This window comes from Grammomys surdaster, unplaced genomic scaffold, assembly GCF_004785775.1.
Source record: "Grammomys surdaster isolate TR1022 unplaced genomic scaffold, NIH_TR_1.0 126298, whole genome shotgun sequence".
Classification (NCBI taxonomy): Eukaryota; Metazoa; Chordata; class Mammalia; order Rodentia; family Muridae; genus Grammomys; species Grammomys surdaster.
This window is the reverse complement of record NW_021621098.1, coordinates 6,558,321-6,583,528: the sequence shown is the minus strand read 5'-3', so window position 1 is coordinate 6,583,528 and position 25,208 is coordinate 6,558,321. Positions and strand designations below refer to the sequence as shown.

The window sequence follows — 25,208 nt, the reverse complement described above, 5'->3', positions numbered from 1 at the left end:
ACACATATATATATATATATATATATATATACATGTATATATACATATATATACACACACACACACACTCTTTCAGTCTAGCTGTCTTAGTGGATGTGAACAATATCATTTTGTTTTGCATTTTTCTGATAGCTAGCCATATTGAGCACATTTTTCAAAATGATTATTGGCCATTTGAACTGTCTGGTGAGATTCTTTGTGTACTCTGAACTGGGGTATTTATTTATTTTATTTTTTAAGATTTTTAAAATATCATGCATATGATTGTTTTGCCTGTATGCATATTTGCACCTTGTGCATGCCAGATGTCAGAAGTGGATGTCCGATCCCCTGGGACTGAAGGTATAGACAGTTAGGAGCCTCCATATAGATGCTAGGAACCAAACCCAAGTCCTCTACAAGAGCAGGTTAGTGAGCCATCTCTCCTGCAGATATTTATTTTTTAGTATGTGCTATGGGAATTCTTTATATATCCTAGATGTCCTTCATCAAACAAGTGATTTGCAGAACATTTTCTATTCTGTGAGCCCCCTTTAAAGCAAAAAAAAAAAAAAAAAAAAAAGTCTTTTTAATTTGTGCTTCTTTCCCTGCCCCACCCTCTTTTTTCCAAGATACGTCATTTGAAAACATCCAGTGGAGTGTCGATCCAGGAGCAGATTTATCTCAGTATAAAATGGATGTTACTGTAATAGATACAAAGGTAAGTATAAAAACTACAACTAAAGCCCATTTGTTTCTTAGTCTAGTGAATTATCAGGTTCTCCTTGAAATACTTCTTTACACATTTCATGTGTTGTGCATGTGATTGTGTGTACACATTAGTGCACACCATGTGCATTTTACATCATATATGTAGACGTCAGACCATAACCCTCAGGTCCTCTTCTTCTACCATTTGAGTCCTGAATCATCTTGTTAACTCAAGATAGTAACTTCTTAACACTTGTGTGTATTCTCTCAGGAAACAGAAATAGTACCCTTTCTTCTAACACAGTGCTAATTTTGAAAGGTTAATAATACTTTCTGATTTTTAAAGGCTTTTGATATAAAGCATTAATTTTGTCTTTTTAAATAACAAAAAAATAGTTGCATATTCCAAGTGATTTAATTTTTATCAAAAAGCATTCATCCTCTGTCCTCAGTTATTTTTGATAGGATCTCATTGTACAACCCAGACGGGTCTCATACTTACTGTCCTCCTGCGTCACCCAGTACTGGAGTTGTATGTGTGTACCACCATTCCATCGTGTCTTCACTCCCTTGAATGTTTGGAGATTTTAGATGTATTTATTTTTTTGTATATATGAGTTTTGCCTGATGGTGCCTGAAAAGGTCAGAAGTTGGAGTTATATCCCCTGTAATTGGAGTTACAAATTGTGAATGACCATATGAGTGCTGGAAATTGAACCTGGGTCTTTTGCAAAAGCAGCCAGTACTTTCAACTACTAAGCCATCCCTCCAGCACCTTGATTAGCCTTAAAAAAAAGAAGAAAAAGTACTGTTAATACATTATTTTTTCCCAGTTGTCTTTTCAAAAAAATGTGTCTGTCTGTCTGTCTGTCTGTCTGTCTGTCTCACTATGTAGCTCTCTCTATCCTGGAACTCCCTATGTAGACCAGGCTGGCCTTGAACTAAGGAGATGCACTCTGCCTCATGAGTGTTGGGATCGTTACTCCCAGCTGTTTGGGGGGGGGGTTGTTTGGTTTGTTGTTGTTTTGCTTGTTTGTTTTTGTCTTAAATGGTACTAGAGTTGTGTTTGCTCTATGTTCAGGTTCTACATAGTTTATGAAATTCTACTCTGTGGCATATTAGGAAATTATATAGTTTATTAAAGTTACACATAGCTATGGAAAAATCAAATTTGATTATTCAAGTTTCTTGTCATGAGCATTAAAGTTTATTACTGCAAGGCAGATTAGAGAAGTAGGTAAACCATGAAGGGCTTGAGTGGTGAATAAATCTACAGGTCCTTGGCCATGGTTCTTCTTTTCCTCACATTGATACAAACTGTTTATATATTGAGGCTAAAATGTTCTACTGGCAAGAAAAACTAGATCTCTTCCTGAGATACAAAAGTAAATATAGCTTAATGCTTTAAAATAGTAAAATTTGCTGGATGGTGGCACACAACTTTAATCCCAGCACTCACGAGACAGAGGCAGGCAGATCTCTCTCAATTTGAGGCCAACGTGGTCTACAGAGCGAGTTCCAGGACAGCCAGGGCTACACAGAGAAACCCTATCTTGAAAAAACAAAACAGTTATGTGCTGACCCCTTCAGTTTTTTCCAAATGCAGGAAACTCAACTGTGCGATCTGTGGTAGTGGAGGACTGTGTTCATGCTCTCCCCTGTAGAAGAAAATTAAAAAACAAAAACAAAAATAAAATAGTAAAATTTTATTAGTGTTAGCCCTTTTTGTTGTTAAAAGCAGATATAAGACTGAAGGAATAATTGCTAAACTTTTGGATTTTTAAAATATTTAGGATAGCAGTCGCTCCCGATTAGGAGGAGAGACAGTGGACATGGACTGTACGTTGGTCAGTGAAACCGTGCTTTTAAAAATGAAGACACAAGAGCGGAAAGGAAAAGGTCCAGGTAAGATCTGTCTGGATTGTGTTTACTTTAATCAAATGTGGAATGAGATGTACTGTCGTATAATTATAGTGATAAGTGCAGTAACTTTCTAAACTAGATTTTGGGGCTTTTTTCCATATAATATATTCTAATCATACTTTTCCCTCACCCAACTCCTCCCAGACCCCCCCATGCCTTCTTTTTCTATCTAAAAAACCAAAAACCAAACAAACAAAAAAACAACAAAACTAAGATATACAAGCAATAGACCAGTAAGACAAAAATTGCCCAAAGTTATATAATACAAAAAACTCTACAAAAACACCATTGGTTCTTTTTATGCTGCCTGACTACAGCTGGGCATGGGGCCTACCCCACAGTGTTGTTAAAATACCCAGTGAGACTCCATTATCAAAAGCTCATTTTTCCTTTGCAAGTGGTTGTCAACTGCAAATAGCTTCCTGATTATGTGCCTTTGTGCTCTTCCTTCTTTCAGTGCTGGGACCCCATCCGGCTTGAACCTATGTAGGCAGGTTCTACACCTGCTGCCGCTGCCTCTGTAGGTCATGTGTGTATTGGTCCCGGAGTGTTTGAGAGATGCTCTTGCCTTAGAGTCATCCATCGGCTCTAGCTCTTCAGTCTTTCCATGTCCTCTTCCACATAGAGCTCTGATCACCTTGGGGAGTGTTTAATGACACCATTTCATTTAGGACTGAATGCTGCAGTCTCTTCACTCTGCACACTGTCCATTGTAGGCCTCTGTGGTAATTCCCACTTACTCCAGAAGAAGCTTCTGTGATGATGGGCGAGCAAGGCCCAGACATGAGGATTGCGAAACGTAGTTTAGTCATTTTATTGCTTACAACGTTAGTATTTGTTTTTTCCCTAGGCCCATGACCTATCCAGACTCTTGGCTTCCCTAGCCATGTTGGGCCTGGGTTCCATCTCATGGAAGGGCCTTACATCCAATCAGAGCAGGGATAGTTCCACCCACACTGTTTATGGCAGCATATCTTGAAGGTCACAGGGTTTGTAGCTGGGTTAATGATTACTTTCTCCTCTGGTAGCTTGTAGACTACCTTCCATTACCATGAACAGTAGCTGGTAGGGGTGAAGCCTCTAGTTAGGTACCTGCTTGACTTCCCCATGTGTGTTGAGATACGTAAGTATTATCTTTTTTCACTTACAGCCATAGGTACTTACCATCAGTTTGTGGAGAGCCACCAATACCCTTGGCAATAGCCGAGATGTGGCATTTCCATGGGTCCTCTTTGTCCAACAACTCAACTGTATCTAATCCATTCTTGACACTGGAGGTTTCATTTGTGGTATAAGATGTCTATTTGGGCAGTGTCTCTCCCGTTATTTGGTGACTTCATTTAGATTCCTTTTGTATATTATATATTTTAAAAACTTTTATGGTTACAAGTTTCCATATGACCCCTCAAGTGGCCCTTACTGTTCTCATTGGCATTCCTCACCCCTCTTCTATCCCCTCATTTAATCCTCGCACTCCAGTTCCCCTTGTTTGTTGCCCCCGCCACCAATCCCGTCTCTCCATAACAATATATTCTATTTCCCTTTCCTTGGAAATCTTCTCTTCCCCAATAGGCCCTTACTTTGTACCTAACCTCTGTGGTTATATGTCTGGATTGTAGCATGCATATTGATGTCTTAAAAGCTAACGTCTCCACATAAGAGAAAACAAAATATTTGTCTTTGGGGATCTGGGTTACCATACTCTAGATTAATGGTTCTGAACTTGCATGTCACAACCTCTTTGGGGTCAAATGTCAGATATCCTACATATCAGATGTTTATATTACAATTCATAATAGTAGCAAAATTACAGTTATGAAGTAGCAATGAAGTACTCTTGTGGTTGGGGGTCACCACAACAGAAGGAAGTGTATTAAAGGATCACAGCATTAGGAAGGTTGAAAACCACTGTTCTAAATGATGATTTTCCAGCTCCATCCATTTACCTACACATTTCATAATTTCATTTTTTAAGAGCTGAATAATAGTCCATTGTCTAAGTGTACCAATTTTCAGTATTTTAAATTGTCCCCCCTCCCCACTTTGATAATGTTAGGAGTGGTTTGGTTTTTAGATTTTTGAGAAAGGAGTCTTGTTATGTAGCTCAGGCTAGTCTTGAACTTGCAGTCTTTCTGTCTCAGCCTCCTGAGTTCTGACATTATAGACTTGATTACTGTGCCCAACCTCCAGCTATGTTAATGTCATGTTCTTCCTTAGGAGAGTTGTTTGGTTATTTCAGGAGAAAAGAAATCTTTTAGCCACAGTAACTTTAATCTCAGGAATTTAGTTCACTTCAGCGCTTCTCAAGGTCTATCCAGTAGCTAGTTTGTAAACAAAGTTTTATTGTAAAGTGGCTTTGTTTGTTGAATGCATTACCTGTGATTGTGCAAGACCGTAGTTGGCTAAGTAGTAGAGACTTTATGGCCCCACGAACCTAAACTATTCCCTGTCTAATTTTTTTTTTTTTAGAAAAATGTCTATCTCTGATGTAGACTAACTTTAGCATATAGTGCAGAGGTGACTCTCCAGAGCCTTTTTAGAATTGCGGTTGTTTTCTGATGCAGTTTGATAAGACGGGGGACTATGTAGACAATAATAGACTTACGAATTATTACTCGGGAAGGAAGTACATATAGTGAGTTAATCTTGTACATTCTGCCTCTAGCAAAAAGAGGATTTAGTCAAATCAGGGGCATCTACCCCTTTGTAGTAAGGAGAATTTGTTAATTCTTTGCTAAAATCTTGATTTTTCTAAAAAGCAAGGCAACAACTAGGACTGGTAGGCACTCATCCTAGCAGCATGTCTACCTGTAGAAGCACATAACATGAAGAGTTGTCACATATCACCAGAGCCTGCCTGTGAAGACACAGTGCTAAAATCAAAGGGAAGCACTGAGGACTCCCATCTGGGTTTATATTCTGCACAGTTGTCCACAGCCTATCTCCTTAGGTTAAAAAACGTGAAACATATAGTCTTTGTTTTTTCCTAAAGTTTATTTTCTTTAATATGTGTTTTACATATATATATATATATACACACACACACACACACACACAGACATACATACACACACATACATACATACATACATACATACGCATGTGTGTGTGTGTGTACTACATGTGTGCTTGGTCTCTATGAAGATCAGAAGATTGTATTAGCTCCCCTGAAGTGGAGTTACATACAAATGGTTGTGAACCACCATGTGGATGCTGAGAAACAAGCCTGGGTCTTCTGCAAGAGGAGCAAGTGGTCTTAACTGCTGAGCCCTCTCTCTTTGAGATGGCTTCTTTGGATGAAATTCTCTCTTAGTGCCCTACATGCAGGGAGAAATTTTCAGTAGTCTTTACTTAAGTTATTGGTTCTTAGTAGTCAATAGCAAATCATATGATCAAGCAGATGGCTGTCAACATCATATCGCAAGAACTATATTTGTAATGCTACAGCAGTTGAAGCCATATTTGAAGGAGAAGGGGGCTCTGCCTTATTAAAGTAAACCTCTCTAATGCAGAAGCATGATACACCAAATTCTCAATTACTGCTAATATCTTTGTACCCCCATTGCATTAGACCTATGAGATGCAGTGATAGAAGTATCAGAAAGTGTGTGGTATCTTTGTACAAGTATTTCACACTCAGAAGTTAGACCAACCAAAAGTAAGTTAGCACTGTGGTTCGCTAACAGCTACACAGAGTGTTTTGGAGAGTGCATGGCATCAGGACTTGCCATATCACTTAAAGGCCATTTATAAATTTGCAAAAAGAAAAAAAGCCATCCAGTAAATATCAAAGAAAAATTACATAATAGGAAATACTCTAGAACTGAAATAAATAGAACACCTGCCCCATGGGTTTATATTTTAATGGGGAGGAAACTAGTGAACATATAATTTGATAGTGATGAATGTAAGTATAGAAATAGATCCAGGGAAGAGTGAGAGGCATTTTTGGCTTGAGAATTAAGGACAATGTAGCTATGTACACTGAGCAGTCTTTGTTGGCTCTGTTGTCATATTAGACAGGCAGCTGACCTATGTCTGATTTTCTTAAACTGGAACTTTTAAAATTGACTGTAGAACGGTGATGTAGTTAATATGTGAGGATGAGTTCAGTACTTTGATGTAGTAGACAGGATATGAGTTCTTCATTCCTATCCATTTTGGATCACTAAAACAGTTGCTTTTTAAAAGGAGTAAATTTTTACTGCTTCATTAGAAAAATAAGTGAAATTTCATAGTTTACTGTCTGCTCATTTATACACTGGTTTGTATTTAGCATTTTTCATTATATATTATACTGTATCTTCTAGTCCTCACAGTTTCCTTGATAAGAATTCTCTTGATCTTTGTGAATTATATAGGAACTGATAGAGTAGAAAAGACATCAGCATTTGTAAGAAATCCAATTATTTGAAGTAACAAAAACTAGCTTTCTTCTCCTAGGACAATCCTTGAAGTCACACATAAAACTCTGTAAATGAACAGTAACTACCAGGACTTAGGAGCTGATTGTTACCTCATGTGCCTCCAGTGAGAATTAAGCCCACTGAAAGAACCTTGACTTAAAGGTCTCTAAATGCTTAATTGTATATATTATAGTATGCTACCCAATTTGAGTCACAATTTGAGTCTACTCTTAACTTTACAGTTTATAGCTACTATTCTTAGAATCATCTTTTTAACATGTCCATGACTGCCTCCAACTCACTCCATATTCAGTAAAACACTGTTTACACCTAGATCTGAAGTCTATAGTATAGTTGTGGTTGGGTTTTTTTTTTTAAGTATCTTTTAACACTCCTTTACATGTATTAAGGTTTGTCATCCACTTAACATTCTCTCTTGGCAAGTTGTCAAAACTAATGATCTTAGCATTAGAATCACTTTTACACGTGTATCTATAAGCACTTCACTATATCCATCTATTTGAAAGAACTCCTGAAGGTATTTACAATCCACATGTAAAGACCTATGACATCATTTTACGGTGGTTGCTATTAATACGTTTCATATTGAATTGCATAGAAGGCCAGTACTTGCTTGCTGCTAAGCCAGTGCTTTTTTGTATAGATGGAGACATAAAAATGAACGATAGCTTGGAAGATATGTTTGATCGAACAGCACATGAAGAATATGAATCCTGTTTGACAGATAGCTTCTCCCAGGTACCAGATGAAGAAGAATTGTCTGACACCACAGAGAAACCAAACAGTACGTCTTTTTCTCTTTAATTGTATATTTTCTATTACACTGAGTTCACGAAATCATCAGGCTAATTAATGGAGGATTGAGTAGAAATATTAGCAAAAGTTTCATGTTTATTATGTAAATTTCTTTTTCAGTTACTAAGAAAATTATGTGTATGTATGTTTTGCCTGTGTGTATGTGTCTATATATCTTGTGCCCATGGATGCCCAAAAATAACATTGGATCTCCTGAAACTGGAATTTCAGAAGGTTGTGAATCACCATGCTGGGAATCAAGCCTGGGTCCTCTCAAAGAGCAGCCACTTAACTCTTAACCACTTGAGCCTTCTCTCCCAGATTATTTTTTTATTTGAAATAATTTCAGACTAATGGAAGAATTTAAAAAAAGAAGTTCAGAGTGTTCACCTATACCTCTTTATGAGCACTTCTTTATACCAACATATTACACAACTGAAATATTTATTAGAACTAAGAAATTAATCTTGGTTCGGTGTTATAAATTTCATATGTGTATATACATATACACATATGAAATTTATAATATATATATAGAGAGAGAAGTTTACATATTGTCTTAGGGTTTTATTGCTGTGAACAGACACCATGACCAAGGTAACTCTTATAAAGAACAACATATAATGAGGGCTGGCTTACAGGTTCAGAGGTTTAGTCTATTATCATCAAAGTGGGAACATGGCAGTGTCCAGGCAGGCATGGTTCAGAAAGAGCTGAGAGTTCTGCGTCTTCATCTGAAAGCTGCTAGCAGGACACTGGCTCCCAGGCAGCTAGAACAAGGGTATTAAAGCCCACACCCACAAGGTAACACCTACTCCAAGCCCACACCTCCCAACAGTGCCACTCCCTCGGCCAAGTATATACAAATCATCACACATATATATATAGTAAAAGTATGAGAAAGTATAATGTCACATGGCATTTTTGCTCATAGCTTTCATGATCATTACTGAAAATAAGTATAAATCTATATTCCTATGTTTGACTTCTGGTGAATCCCAGTTCTGTATTTGTGGATAATTGTTAGATAACTTTGTGCCTCAGCAGTTTAAACTATAAATATCTGAGCAATATTCTATTTATTTTTTTACCAAGTAATTTCTTATTTTTTTCAACCATAGGGATAAATTATAAGGTTTAAATTCTCATTTTCACAATTCACATGCTAAAGTTTTAAATGATTTTCCTCATAGGAAAAAGAAAATTTAGGGAACAATATCAAAAGCTCATTCTGACAGATTATTATTTGCTAGACATTTGAATGAATCTGTTAGCAAGAAGTCAGTATATATAGACTTTGAGCAAGAAATCAAGAGTAAGAAGATAATTTGAGGACAGGAAGTTTACAGAAAGTAGACACTCCATAAAGCCATGACACTGAGTGGAATACCAGGGTGTTGAAGAAGCAGAAAAGAACTTCAGGTTTCTAACCTCTGGGATATAGCCTCACCTTAGTGGCAAAGTCATCTCTCTAACCCGAAGGATACAGCTACATAAAGTAAGCAGAGCTGACCTGTTATATGGCTTGGTGGGTAAAGGTACCTGTGGCTGCACCTGACTACTGAGTTCAGTCCTTGGGGTCTTCATGGTAGAAGGAGGGAACCAACTCCCAGGATTTGTTCTGTTACCTCCACAGTCATGGTAGTACCACACATAGTAAACACAGTACAATGGGAAATACAGGAGAGAGAACACACAGAGATTAACCGAAGCAGCAAAAGGAATTGAGATGACACTCTGGACATGAGGGAGGAAGGAGATAATTGTTGTGGGAAGCACGGAAGATGTTTTATGTGCTCACTGTTCTCCTCTCCCAGAGCTGCAGATTAGAATCCTCTATGGTGTCTCTGTAAGCGTCTAGACCCTGATACAGGCAACTTACAAAGTTTTGTTTTTCTTTTTTTGTTCTTTCTGGTTGGTTGGTTGGTTGGTTGGTTGGTTGGTTGGTTGGTTGGTTGGTTGGTTGGTTGTGATTTGGTTTTGGATTTTGGTTTTGTGAGACAGAGTTTCTCTGTATGGCCCTGGATGTCCTGGAACTCACTATAAAGACTAGGCTGGCCTTGATCTCAGATTTGCCTGCCTCTGCCTCCCAAGTGCTAGGATTAAAGGCGTGCGCCACCACTGCTCAGCTAAAAAAATATTTTTAACAGTACTATTTATAATAACCTAAAACTGAAAACAGCCCACATATCCATCAGCAAGCAAGTACATCAAAACAGCGTAGATATACCTCCAACTTGCTAAGCTGAGAAAATAAAAATGATCTTTAAAAATTGTAAATTTCTTAGTATGTAATTGAAAACAAGCTATGAGGTAAAGAAATCAATTGGCATTGAGGGAGAGGTGGGAGAGAAGCACAAGAGGACTCTCCTGTATATCAGAAACACAGAAGTAACAGGAAAATCAGAAGTGATAAAAGTTGTTAAGCTTTGTCATCAATTTTCTGATAAAATTCTTTACTATCTTAATTTTTCAAATCATGACCTATCTTAAATATGCATTAAAAACCAATTAATAGGGCAAATAAGTGCAATATACTAAAAAATTTCTATTGATATCTCCTGCCAAATAATAACAGACATCTAGGTAGTTCCATTAATCTAAAATACTTCATGTGGCAGGTGTGGTAGTGCACACCTTTGATCTCAGCTCTGGAGAGGCAGAGATAGGTGGATCTCTGAATTTGAGGCTAGCCAAGGGCACATAGTGAGACCCTATTAATTAATTAATCAATTAAATATTTCCTGAAATATAATTGTTAGTTTAATGACTCTAAGATAATCATCACCTTTATGTAGATGAAAAGTAGAAAATTTAGATGAATTGCCCCCAGGACACAAGTGTGAAAATCAATATCAAGGGAAGTTTGGTGTGTGCAATAGGAGTTTTCCAAGCAAACTAGTCTTTTCTCTTCAAGCTATATATGTATGAAATTCTTATTTTGTTTACAGTACACAGTGATAAGCAAGATGGAATCAAGCAGAAATCATTTGTGGAGCCATATTTTACAGATAAGGAGAGGTAAGTGGGTCTCACTTTATGTTACCAATGTGATTGGAAATACAACAGGGCATTTTTTGTCAGTCTGTAAGCTATTTAATTGTTGCTTTGATTAAAATAAATAATTTATAAGGAGACTCAAAGCTACATAGTTTTAAAAAAAAAAAAGACCTGTGTCAAAATGAAAAAGAAACAAAGAATCATTTAGAGCTAGGCTCACATCTCTAAAACCAGCACTGGGAGACTGAGGCAAAACTACATGTTTGAGACCAGGTTGGCTACACATTGAATTTTTATCTCTCTTTTTTTTTTTTTTTTTTTTTTTGGATATTTTATTTACATTTCATATGTTATCCCCTTACCCTATCCCCCACCCACCCGGGAACCCCCCATCCCCTTACCCCTCCTCCTTCTTCTCTGTGGATGTAACCTCTATCTACACCCCCCCATTCCCACTTCCCCACCCTCAAAATTCCCACCCCCTGGGGCGTCCAGCCTTCATGAGGTCAAGGATCTCATCTTCCACCTGTGCCCAGCAGGGCCCTCCTCTCTTACATATTCAGCTGAAGCCCTGGATCCCTCCATAAGTGCTCCCAGGCTGGTGGTTAGGACCCTGGGAGCTGTGGTTGGTTGGTATTGTTGCTCTCCTCATGGTGCCACAAACCCTTTCAGCTCCTTCAGTCTTCACTCTAACTCCTCCATTGAGAACCTCATGATCAGTTCAATGGCTAGTTGTGAGCATCTGCCTCTGAATATGTCAGACTCTTGAAGGCCTCTGAGGAGACATCCATATCAGGCCCTTATCGGCATGCACTTCCTGACTTCCAGATCAGCATCTACCTTTGGTGACTGCACATTGAATGGATACTCAGGTGGAAAGGTCTTCAAATGGCCCCTCCTTCAGTTTCTGTCCCTCACTTTGTCTCCATATTTGCTCCCTTGAGTATTTTGTTGCTCCTTCTAAGAAGAACTGAATCACCCCCACTTGGTCTTCCTTTTTTATGAGCTTCATGTGGCCTGTGAGTTGCATCTTGGGCATTTCAAGGTTCTGGGCTAATATCCAATAATCAGTGAGTGAATACCATGTGTGTTCTTTTGTGATTGGCTTACTTCACTCAGGATGATAATTTCTAGTTCCATCCATTTACCTGGGAACCTCTCGAATTTTTAATAGCTGAGTAATACTCCATTGTGTAAATGTACCACATTTTTTTAATCCATTCCTCAGTTGAAGGACATCTGGGTTCTTTCCAGCTCCTGGCTATTATAAATAAGGCTGCTATGAACATAGTTGACCATATGTCCTTGTTATATGTTTGAGCATCTTCTGGGTATATGCCTAGGAGTGGTATAGCTGGATCCTCGGGTAATGCTATGTCCAATTTTCTGAGGAACCGCCAGACTGATTTCCAAAGTGGTTGCACCATCTTGCAGTCCCACCAACAATGGAGGAGTGTTCCTCTTTCTCCACACCCTCGCCAGCATCTACTATCACCTGAGTTCTTAATCTTAGCCATTCTGACTGGTGTGAGATGGAATCTCAGAGTTGTTTTGATTTGCATTTCCCTGATGACTAAGGACACTGAACATTTCTTTAGGTGCTTCTCGGCCATTCGAGTTTCTTCCATTGAAAATTCTTTGTTAAGCTCTATACCCCATTTTTTAATAGGGTTATTTGGTTGTCTGGAGTCTACTTTCTTGAGTTCTTTGTATATATTGGATATTAGCCCTCTATCAGATGAAGGATTGGTAAAGATCTTTTCCCAATTTGTTGGTTGTCGTTTTGTCCTATTGACAGTGTCCTTTGCCTTACAGAAACTTTGCAATTTTATGAAGTCCCATTTGTCAATTCTTGATCTTAGAGCATATGCCATTGGTGTTCTGTTCAGGAACTTTTCCCCTGTGCCCAAGTATTCGAGGGTCTTCCCCACCTTCTCTTCTATTAGTTTCAGTGTATCTGGTTTTATGTGGAGGTCCTTTATCCACTTAGACTTGAGCTTTGTACAAGGAGATAAGAATGGATCAATTTTCATTCTTTTACATGTTGTCCTCCAGTTGAACCAGCACCATTTGTTGAAAATGCTGTCCTTTTTCCACTGGACAGTTTTAGCTCCTTTGTCAAAGATCAAGTGACCATAGGAGTGTGGGTTCATTTCTGGGTCTTCAATTCTATTCCATTGATCTTCCTGCCTGTCTCTGTACCAATACCAGGTAGTTTTTATCACTATTGCTCTGTGGTACAGCTTGAGGTCAGGAATGGTGATTCCTCCAGAAGTTCTTTTATTGTTGAGAATAGTTTTCGCTATCCTGGCTTTTTTGTTATTCCAAATGAATTTGAGAATTTCCTTTTCTAACTCTGTGAAGAATTGAGTTGGGATTTTAATGGGGATTGAATCTGTAGATTGCTTTTGGCAAGATGGCCATTTTTATTATATTAATCCTGCCAATCCATGAGCATGGGAGATCTTTCCATCTTCTGAGATCTTCTTCAATTTCTTTCTTCAGGGACTTGAAGTTCTTGTCGTACAGGTCTTTCACTTGCTTGGTTAGATTCACACCAAGGTATTTCATATTATTTGCAACTATTGTAAAGGGTGTCATTTCCCTAATTTCTTTTTCAGTCTGTTTATCTTTCATGTAGAGGAAGGCTACTGATTTGTTTGAGTTGATTTTATAACCAGCCACTTTGCTGAAGTTGTTTATCAGGTTTAGGAGTTCTCTGGTGGAAGTTTGGGGGTCACTTAAGTATACTATCATATCATCTGCAAATAGCGATATTTTGACTTCTTCCTTTCCTATTTGTATCCCTTTGACTTCTTTTTGTTGTCTAATTGCTCTGGCTAGGACTTCCAGTACTATATTGAATAGGTAGGGGGAGAGTGGCCAGCCTTGTCTAGTCCCTGATCTTAGTGGGATTGCTTCAAGTTTCTCTCCATTTAGCTTGATGTTGGCTACTGGTTTGCTGTAAATTGCTTTTACTATGTTTATGTATGGGCCTTGAATTCCTGGTCTTTCCAAGACTTTTATCATGAAGGGATGTTGAATTTTGTCAAATGCTTTCTCAGCATCTAGTGAGATGATCATGTGGTTTTTTTCTTTGAGTTTGTTTATATAGTGGATTACATTGATGGATTTCCGAATATTGAACCATCCCTGCATTCCTGGGATAAAACCTACTTGATCATGATGGATGATTGTTTTGATGTGGTATTGGATTCGGTTTGCTAGAATTTTATTGAGTATTTTTGCATCGATGTTCATAAGGGAGATTGGTCTGAAGTTCTCTTTCTTTGTCGGGTTTTTTGGGGTTTGAGTATGAGTGTAATTGTAGCTTCATAGAACGAATTGGGTAGTGTTCCTTCTGTTTCTATTTTGTGGAATAGTTTGAAGAGAATTGGTATTAGGTCTTCCTTGAAGGTCTGATAAAATTCAGCACTAAAACCATCTGGTCCTGAGCTTTTTTTGGTGGGGAGACTTTTAATGACTGCTGGTATTTCCCTAGGGGTTATGGGACTATTTAGATGGTTTATCTGCTCCTGGTTTAACTTTGGTACCTGGTATCTGTCTAGGAAATTGTCCATTTCATCCAGGTTTTCCAGTTTTGTTGAGTATAGGCCTTTGTAGTAGGATCTGATGATTTTTTTAATTTCTTCAGTTTCTGTTGTTATATCTCCCTTTTCAGTTCTGATTTTATTAATTTGGATACTGTCTCTGTGCCCTCTGGTTAATCTGGCTAACGGTTTATCTATCTTGTTGATTTTCTCAAAGAACCAACTCCTGGTTTTATTGATATTTTGTATTGTTCTTTCTGTTTCTATTTGGTTGATTTCAGCCCTGAGTTTGATTATTTCCTGCCTTCTACTCCTCCTGGGTGTATTTGCTTCTTTTTGTTCTAGAGCTTTTAGTTGTGCAGTCAACTTGTTAGTGTGTGCTCTTTCCAGTTTCTTTTTGTAGGCACTTAGAGCTATGAGTTTTCCTCTTAGCACTGCCTTCATGGAGTCCCACAAGTTTTGGTATGATGTGTCCTCATTTTCATTGAATTCTAAAAAGTCTTTAATTTCTTTCTTTATTTCTTCCTTGAGCAAGTCATCATTGAGTAGAGAGTTGTTCAGTTTCCATGTGCACATGGGTTTTCCATTGGTTTTGTCATTATTAAAGACCAGTCTTATTCCGTGGTGATCTGATAAGATGCAAGGGATTATTTCAATCTTTTTGTATCTGTAGAGGCCTGCTTTGTGACCAATTATATGGTCTATTTTGGAGAAGGTACCATGAGGTGCTGAGAAAAAGGTATATTCCTTTGTTTTAGGATGAAATGTTCTATAGATGTCTGTTAAGTCCATTTGGTTCATAACTTCTGTTAATGTCAAAGTGTCTCGGTTTAGTTTCTGTTTCCATGATCTGTCCATTGCTGAGAGTGGGGTGTTGAAATCCCCCACTATTATTGTATGAGGTGTAATGTGTGTTTTGAGCTTTAGTAAAGTTTCTTTTATGTACGTAGGTGCCCTTGCATTTGGAACATAGATGTTCAGAATTGAGAGTTCACCTTGGTAGATTTTTCCTTTGATGAGTATGAAGTGTCCTTCCTTACCTTTTTTGATTAATTTTGGATGAAAGTCGATTTTATTTGATATTAGAATGGCTACTCCAGCTTGTTTCTTGGGACCATTGGCTTGGAAAATTGTTTTCCACCCTTTTCTTCTGAGGTAGTGTCTGTCTTTGTCACTGAGGTGCGTTTCTTGTATCCAGCAAAATTCTGGGTCTTGTTTGTGTATCCAGTCTGCTAGTCTGCGTCTTTTTATTGGGGAATTGAGACCATTGATGTTAAGAGATATTAAGGAAAAATGATTGTGGCTTCCTGTTATTTTTGTTATTAGAGGTAAAGTTATGTTTGTATAGTTATCTTCTTTTGGGGTTGTTGGAAGATTACTTCCTTGCTTTTTCTAGGTTGTTGTTTCCCTCCTTGTGTTGTCGTTTTCCATCAATTATCCTTTGAAGTGCTGGGTTTGTGGGAAGATATTGTGCAAATTTGGTTTTGTGGTGGAATATCTTGGTTTCACCATCTATAGTGATTGAGAGTTTTGCTGGGTATAGTAATCTGGGCTGGCAATTGTGTTCTCTTAGGGTCTGTATGATGTCAGTCCAGGCTCTTCTGGCTTTTATAGTCTCTGGTGAGAAGTCTGGTGTAATTCTTATAGGTCTGCCTTTGTATGTTACTTGACCTTTTTCCCTTACTGCTTTTAGTATTTTTTCTTTGTTTTGTGCATCTGATGTTTTGATTATTATGTGACGGGAGGTATTTCTTTTCTGGTCTATTCTATTTGGTGTTCTGTAGGCTTCTTGTATGTTTATGGGCATCTTGTTCTTTAGGTTAGGGAAGTTCTCCTCAATAATTTTGTTGAAGATATTTACTGTCCCTTTAAGTTGGTAATCTTCATTCTCATCTATACCTATTATCCTTAGGTTTGGTCTTCTCATTGTGTCCTGGATTTCCTGGATGTTTTGAGTTAGGAGTTTTTTGCATTTTGCATTTTTTTTTGACAACTGTGTCAATATTTTCTACCGTATCTTCTGCATTTGAGATTCTCTCTTCTATCTCTTGTATTCGGTTGGTGATGCTTGCGTCTATGACTCCTGATCTCTTTCTTAAGTTTTCTATTTCCATGGTTGTCTCCCTTTGAGCTTTCTTTATTGTTTCTATTTCCATTTTCAGATCCTGAATGTTTTTGTTTAATTCCTTCTTTGTGTTTTCTTGTATTTCCTTAAGGGATTTCTGTGATTCCTCTTTAAGGGCTTCTATCTGTTTACTTGTACTCTCCTGTATTTCTTTAAGGGAGTTACTTAATTCCTTCTTATAATTCTCTATCATCATCATGAGAAGTGATTTTAATTCTGAATCCTGCTTTTCAGGTCTGATGGGGTGTTCAGGGCTTGCTATATTAGGAGAACTGGGTACTGATGATGCCAAGAAACTTTGGTTTCTGTTGCTTATGTTCTTGCGCTTGCCTTTCGCCATCTGGTTAACTCTAGTGTTGCCTGCCCTCACTGTGTAAGACTGGAGTCTGTATTTCCAGTTATCTTGCTTGTTGCAGAGCTCCTCAGAGTCCAGATGTCTCTGTAGTCTTATGATCCTAATCTTGGTGTCTGCTGCTCTGAATGCAGTGGCTCCTCGGCTGCTCTGAGTGCAGTGGCTCCTCTAGGATGACTCAGGAGTCAGTATCTCCACAGGACAGGAGTAGATCAACTCAGTGTCAGCTGCTCTGAGTGCAGTGGCTCCTCTAGGATGACTCACGATTCAGTTTCTCCACAGGACAGGAGCAGATCAACTCTGTGTCTGTCCCAGCCCACAGGACCAGGCAGGGGAGGAAGGGAAGTGGAATTCCGGAGGGACGGGGTTTGGGTAGCTGCTGTGCCCTGAATGTCCCTGGCTCCCAGATGTATCTCTGGGGCTTAGGGAGTGAGATGGAGTTCTTACTGGCTGCTCTGAGTGCAGTGGCTCCTCTAGGATGACTCAGGAGTCAGTATCTCCACAGGACAGGAGCAGACCAACTCTGTGTCTGCCCCAGCCCACAGGACCAAGCAGGGGAGGAAGGGCGTGAATCTTTATCTCAAAAAAAAAAAAATATTTATGGCGTGTAGGGCCTGAGAATAAGGCCAGTGAGTACAGTGCTCACCTAAGAAGCATAGGACCTGGGTTCAGATCCCCAGCACCCTTATGAAAGCCAGGCATAGAGGAATGGTACAGCTCATTAACCCTAGCACTGGCCAGTTTAACAGAGAAATTATTGCGGATCAGTTAGAGAACCTGTCTCAAAAACTGAGGACACTGTTGGGTGAGTAGCGAAGAGGGCCACTTGGATACGATCAGAATACATTGTGTGAAATTCTCAGAGAGCTAATAAAGAGTGGGGGAGCATCTGAGGGCATCCTGATGTCCACCTCTGACCTCCACATGTGCCCTTGTGAGCAGGCACGCACACTCGCTGCCGTTTACCCTGTACTGTAAACAGAGACTGAGACTGAGGCCCACCTGACATAAAAGCAAGTCTTACCAGTGCTACTTATATTCCAGAGCAGTGATGCTTTCTCTGTCTTATGGTAACAAATACTCTTTCATTTTGTTTTATTTGAACTTTGGGGATTTGTTGAACTATGTTCTTGTAACTTTCACATGTGTAATACCAGGTCATGAGCCTTAGATTGCCAGGCTTCAGTTTAGAGGATTTTTAAATCCTCGGAACAATAAATTTCAACTTAGATTTTGATCTTTTTCACAAAGATTGCAAATTTTGTTACTTTTGAGTTACATTCTGTAAGTTTTTTAAGTAAATTTAAGACATAATACTTTTTCCAAAAAACATACTTTTTTCTTCTTTGTGAAGTTCTCAAAATGAGTCACTTAGTCAGTTATTTGTTTGTTTGTTTGTTTGTTTTTTATTGGATATTTTATTTACATTTCATATTCTGTTGTCTAACTACAGTTGACTCATCCACACCTGTTCTAATCCTCTTGGGACAAACAGTTCTCTGTACATCTTCTATCGCTTCCTAGTGTCTGATAGGTGGCTGGGGCTAGGGAGTTGATTGACTTAGCAGACCTGAGCTTGGTTCCCAGCAACCACATCAGATGGCTCACAATTGCTTGTAACTACAGCTCCAGGGGATCTTCCCCCTCTAGTGGCCTGTGAGAAACACACACACACACACACACACGTGGCTATGTGTGCAGGTACCCTTCAGCAAGTGATAGATGTTATATAAACCTTTTTTTACTTTACTAGTTTTCATCTGATTTCATTCCTATGGATTAGTTGAGCTGTAATAATGATAGTTTTAGGTGTGTCCTATGACTGTACTGTGACGTGTTCTCTAGCAGTAAACACATGTTTTGTTCACTATGATGCTAGGACAGCTAATGGTACAGTGAATAGCTTTGCTCACCATCTTAGAGTTTCACTAATTTTTAAAATATGAGTATTTTATTTCTGAAGCTAATGGTTGGCTAAGGAAACAGGAAGTGGATAAGGGTAGAATGATAGAAAGGTCTCATTATCTTGATTGCTTCTCCTGCTGAGAGTTCTAGAAAACTGTGGGGACTAGTTACTTGTCTCATTGCTATGACAAAATAGCTCACAGAAGTAACATGAGGAAAGGAAGGCTTTACTCTGTCTCACAGTTCTAAGATATAGTCCATTATGGGGAATTCACAGCAGCAGGAATGGAAGGCAGCTTACCATATTGCATCCCCAGTCAGGAAGCAGAAAGGGGTGAATCTTAACACTAACTCTCCTTTTACACTGTCTGGGCCCCCATGGAATGGTATCGCCCACAGTTAAGGTCTGTCTTTCACCTCACCTGATCAGTAGTCGTAGGCGTGCCCAGAGGCTAACCCTAACTTAGCTAGTCTCTCATAGATGTCCGAAGTGATTCTAGCTTCTGTCAGGTTGACAGTATTGTACGTCAAACAGTAACCTGTGTTTGTGTTGTGTGAGGGGCACAGGCTTACTAACCTTTTAAGTGACCCTTCCTTTGAGGTTTGCTATGAATGTTAGTATTCTACTGAATTCCTTGCTGCATATATTATACTCAGGGGAAAGGGTATGGCAAAAATGGATTCTGCATAAACCTAGATTTCATAAATTCTTTGAAAAAATATTGTATAACAATGTTTTGTCTATCCATTCATGCTCTCCCCTTTTTAATTCACACATTACTCTAAAGTTGGAGTTCTTAAAAGTTAAAATACAGAAGGGACCTGTATAACTCAGTATAGTTGGAAGTAGAGTTATTTAAAATTTGTTTTGAAGAAAAAAGCTTTCCAATTAAAGGGATATGATATCCAAATACCCTGAAGAGTAGATATGTCCCCAAGGAAAATCATTTTAAAAGTCATCTTCTATGTTTCCAAGTGTTTAGAATGTGTCATGTAGTTGTCTTCTAAAAACTTAGATTTAAATTTGTTTGTATATATACAAATCATTAAACTAAGAAGGGAACCTTTAAGAGGAAGGAATGGGGAAACAGAATGAACCACCTGTGACAGGGGAGCAGCAGGGGCCAGTTGGCAGAGAAGAAGGGGCCGGGCCAGCAAGTGTAGGGAAATGAAGGGACAGAGAGAGCAAGAGCAGAAGGGAACAAGTAAGAAATGGTGCCTGGAAGGGCACAGTGAGACCTGTTCCTTTGTGTGCTGAATTAAACCTTTGTCTAAAAGAATACTTGGCATATAGTAGGTAATTCATAAATACTTGAAAGAATCACTTGTTTTCCTAATATAGAGAAGAATATACCAAATAAAATGAGTGTTTTGAGGAATTATTTCTCTTTCAAATTCTTACACTTTAAATTTATATTTTAAACCAAACGTCTTTCTAGTAACAAACAGGTTAACTTTCAATTCCTTTTTCCCTCCAGAGAAACTAGCATACAGAATTTTCCTCATAATGAGGTAGTTCGGAAAAAAGAAGAGAGAAGGAAATTGCTTGGGCATACATGTAAAGAATGTGAAATTGTAAGTACTAATATAAACACTTCTTTTGAAGTATGATTTTATAGATCATAAGTGCCTGATTTAAAAATCACAGCTACAGATCCTTTTTATATTCAGAAACTTTGTACAGTAATGACAGAGAGAATAAGGAATGTACCCACTAGGACCAGCATTTATAAATAAATAGATTTAAAAAATGAGAGTGAGAGCCCCCAGCTTGTCCTAGAGCCTGAGGCCTAACCCTAATGCTATTTAAACTGCATTTATTTACTTTAATGTGGAGTTGGGTACATATGTACCACAGTGAGGGTATGGGGTCAGAGCATCACTTGTGGAGTTGTTTTTCTCTTCTCATCATGTGGGTTCTGGGGACAGAACTTAGGTCACTCAGCTTGATGGGCAGCAATAACTTGCTAAGCCATTTTGCAGGTACCCTACATCCTAATTCTTATGACTGTCTTAGGACATTATGTGCTACTTTTTTGTATTCACTTGCAAATGCTCATGTACATGTACCATTTATGGGAAAATGATACTTCAGAAAGAAACTAACATTTATTCTTTTCACTATCTGGACATAAGGTGTACCCATAACTTTTTAAAGCACCAGTACCACTATAAGCCCCATTTTTCTCTGAGACACTTTTCATCACAAAATATTAAAAATAAGATTGCCGTCATCCTTAGACACTTACATTTTTACCTTTTTGCATTGGCTATCTTATGCTGAAGAAGTCAATACTAACTATTCTATTAATATGATGTCCCAGACAGGTTCTTTAATATCTTAAAATGTGCTGTCCTTACGTTCTGTCTCACTATCAGCTGTCAGATGCCCTTCTCAACATCTACCTTCCTGTTTTAAATTTTCTTATTAACTGCTATCTTTAAAATTTAATAATCAAAACACATTAAAATAGCCTGTGAAAGTACGACTTGATTACAATAAGGACTTGGTGAAAATATGCTCTTACATCAGGAATATAGACTGGAGCCCTGTTTTGAAAAACAATTTGACAGTTGCCATAGTTGCCTTCTATTGTAAAGCATTACGATGGAAAGAAGTCAGGGCAAAAACTCAAGGCAGTTTCCTGGAGGCAGGTACTGAACTAGAAGCCATGGAGGGTGCTGCGTACTGGCTTGCTCCTCATGGCGTGCTCAGCCTGCTTTTTTACAGAACCCTGGGGTGGCCCCACCTGCAATGAGCTAGGTCCTCCCATATCAGTCATTAATCAAAAAAAGGCCTCGCATGGTTGCCTACAGGCAGTGTGATGGAGACATTTCCTCAGTTGAGGTTCCTCTTCCCATATGACTTTAGCTTGCATTGAGCTGATTAAAAAATAAATAACCAGCACATCAGTACAAATGAAACCACTTATATCTTGAAATTTCATAGCACAAAACATTGTTACTGTTTTGTCAGTGATCAGTTCCTTTCTTGATGTCCAGTCATGATTGTTTCTTTCATTTTATGTATTTCTGTTAGTTATTTACTGTAAAAGTGATTCTTAAATGGAAAAAAATGATTAAAGTACAAATTTTATGAACTTATATGTAATCTGTAGCTTACTGTGTATAAATTTATCCCAATGTCTATTCTATACATTGTGGAAGTGCAAGGCAGGGACCACAAATGTCACTTGTGTTAAACAAATGTATTTCCTGCATTCAATTCCTATACTTCTTTTATATGTCTGGATTTGTTTTTTGGTTTGTTTTTTGTTTTCCTAATTTCCTTTTGAAGAAAGATTCTAGTTATTTACTGCTTTTTGCACATATCATTGATTTATCTCTCAGCAAACCCCATTGATTTTTACCTTTAGACGGTTTCCCGTCACATTCACTTACTGTCTCCACTGACATCATCAGGTACACACCCAGACTTCATTTGATGTGATGTTGAAGGTCACTCTGCCTTCCTTAACATACTTCGCCATTTAGAACTTGAGCAAAAAGACAGTCCTCAGAAATGCTTACCCCATATTCTTCCTTTCTTTTGGTTCTTATCTCTTATTAAACACCATGATGACCTTTCATATTTTTTCCTAATGATCTTTTAGGAAAAAAGTTAAATCATGCCAGTATTCTGCCAGTACCTTTCAGTGTCTTCTCAGCTAACTAGGTAGAGCCCAGACCCAGGGGTAGCTCAGTATGCCAGGCAGGGTTGTCAGGGCAAGCCTCTATGGATAAAGGAAATGGTCCATTGATTCACATTCGTGATGCAAGCTGCTTCTCACAAGCATTTCACAGAATCACCACTGACTTTGTTACTTTTACTATTAATACTACTACAGTATCATCAGTAAGTATTATTTTCTTAGAATGTTAAATTTAAATAGTTTTTTTAGCTTCCAGTTTATAATCAGTAAACATACCACTCTGGTTATTATTCCTAAGTGGAAAAACTTACCAGTTGTTATTGTTAGTATTATGCAGATTTGCCAGCAGAAGAAAGAGAAAAGAAGTTGGCTTCCTGCTCAAGACACCGATTTCGCTACATTCCACCTAACACACCAGAGAATTTCTGGGAAGTTGGTTTTCCTTCGACTCAGACATGTTTGGAAAGGGGTAGGAATATAGATTTCAGTTTTTTAGAATTTTAAAAAAATATTGTATAGACTTAAATGTGAATATTAACCTTTTCTCTATAACTCTCTTTCCTGTGCTATAAGTTAAGTGCTGGTTCTATAACTTACAAGTGAATCCCTGAATGGGAAAGGCTTTCTTCCAACTGTTCTGGTGTTTGACTTGAGACTAGACATTGCTTATAATCACTTTGATGTGAAAAAAAATATATATATATATATTTTTTTTTAAATTAGCCTGGCTTGTCATTCAGATTTGAGAAAGCAGTTTTATCCTGCCAGGATGACTCAGAAGTAAATGACCTTACAGATGTTGACATACAGCCAGTTCCTTCACATTGGGCATTTTCATTTACTGTGCGTCATAAAAGCTAGTTCTTGGAGCAGTGATGTCTGTTCCTCACTGTCACCAGCAGCATGCTGCTAAAACAAATGGTAATTCTGAGTTTGTTTGATATGACTGGCAAATCTAACAACATTGAGATTATAATCTAACTATGAGGTCTGTGGCACTTAACTTATTTGTAGCCTTTTGGTCTTAAGCCTGTAATTAAGTTATTAATATTTAAAACTTTTACCCAAAGAAAGATAAAACAATGAATAAATATCAAGTGATAAAATGACCAGCTAGACTTTCAGTTCAGCTTCACGCCCTTAGAGTATTCTTCAAACTCATGAAGGACTGCTTGTGACTCACACCTGTAGGTGTCGTCCCACTTTTGGAGAAGCTCCATATGTTTAACTGTAGGAAATATGCAAAGTCATTGACATCATTTCCCCTCCTAGTCCTAGAATCAGATAAGCTGGCTACAGCCATTGTTTGCCCTGCTAGCCTGGTCCAGAGCATAGTCCTTCCCTGAAAAGTATGACTGGAGATTTCTTGGGAGAATCTGAGTGTGGAGAAAACAAAGACATCTCACCCTATGAAATAGCTACCACAGAAATATTTGGGGGGTGGGGAATCACTGTAATTTATAATAATAGCAGAATTTAGATTTAACAATATGTCCCCATGTACAAACCTGTGGGGGGCAGGCAAAAGAGAGACACCTGAGAACTCTGGTGCTGGGCTAGAGTGTGGGCAAGATTCTCATCTTTCCCAGTTCTGTGAACTTGAGCAAGTGATTTGATTTCTGCAGATCTCCATCGCTCAGTGTAGCAGAAGCTACTTGGAAGGAGCTTGAGAACTATCTGAGATCCTGGATACTCACCATTTTATACATTTTGTTGCTTTTTTTTTTCCCTCTCTTGGTATAAATGAAGAAACTCTGGTGCTAGCTAGTGAAATCATTCACCAGAATCACACAGCTAAAAATCAGAAATATCATGAAAACTAGACATTATACAAGTTAAATATGTAATGGATATATACTGAAGGAAGTGCTGGTGTCTTTGTCACTGGGATGGTGTCTGTGTGTTTGGCTGTATGAGAGGATCTTGTACCCTGGCTGGCTTAGGACTCCTGATCCTCTACGTCGTAAATGCTGGGATCACAGACACGAGCCACCATGTTCACCCAAGCTGAAAGGAATGTATGTTCAGAATACACTGTTCTAAAGTCATAATTTGTTTTTTCAGGTTATATCAAGGAAGATCTCAATCTTAGTCCTCGTCCTAAAAGACGGCAGCCTTACAATACAGTATTTTCTCCAAAAGGCAAAGAACAGAGGACCTAGACGCTGGAGTGAAAGCAGGAGAACAGACCTTTTCGTGTTTCATTTAGTTATTTATAGTTAAAGTTGGAATAAACATTGATCTTTGATTTTTTTGATCTTCTATAAATTGATTTATAAATGAGTTTTCTATTAAAAATGTTTTAAATGGCATATACCAACCATACAAGTAACTAAAATGTAGATGTGTCTATGTTTTTTTCATTTGCACCTTTAAGCAATAGGGTGTTTCATTTTGTACTCTAAATCTAGGGTTATTTACTTTATTTGGTAATTATAGCTTTAGAAATACAGCTGTGGTAACCTATAATTTCTGTATAGATCGTCTTAGTCTGTCTTCTTTAGTTTATCTGCAGAAGGGCCCTAATGGTAGTCTTTAGGGGTTTTCAGTTTGTTCATTAACTTGTAGATCATACCAGTTTTTAACATGCAGGTATTTAATTTTTAAAGGGGTGGGAGCTAACTTTTCAGTATAGTTCTTCTTACTGTCCAGTATCTTTTCTTTTGTTGAATTGAGTTCAGTGCCAATCTGTAGTAAATTCCTCTCAGAGACCAGAAAAATCAACAGACTCTGAGTTAAATGTGCCCTCTGACCTGATCACAACAGACTCTGAGTTAAGTGTGCCCT

The 25,208-nt window shown here is 38.2% G+C and overlaps 1 protein-coding gene across 2 annotated transcripts in view; it reads left to right on the top strand.

The window, feature by feature from the left end:
* Positions 1 to 24,735, top strand: part of Rbbp8 (RB binding protein 8, endonuclease) — a 72,941-nt gene extending 48,206 nt beyond the window's left edge. For both annotated transcript variants that reach the window (XM_028759522.1, XM_028759523.1), the window contains exons 13-19: positions 612 to 700; positions 2,484 to 2,595; positions 7,684 to 7,824; positions 10,787 to 10,856; positions 20,247 to 20,343; positions 22,749 to 22,890; positions 24,486 to 24,735. In XM_028759522.1, the coding sequence (XP_028615355.1) occupies positions 612 to 700; positions 2,484 to 2,595; positions 7,684 to 7,824; positions 10,787 to 10,856; positions 20,247 to 20,343; positions 22,749 to 22,890; positions 24,486 to 24,583 (749 nt within the window). In that variant the 3' untranslated portion in view covers positions 24,584 to 24,735. The remainder of the gene's footprint in view (positions 1 to 611; positions 701 to 2,483; positions 2,596 to 7,683; positions 7,825 to 10,786; positions 10,857 to 20,246; positions 20,344 to 22,748; positions 22,891 to 24,485) is intronic.
* The last annotated feature ends 473 nt before the right edge of the window (positions 24,736 to 25,208 follow it).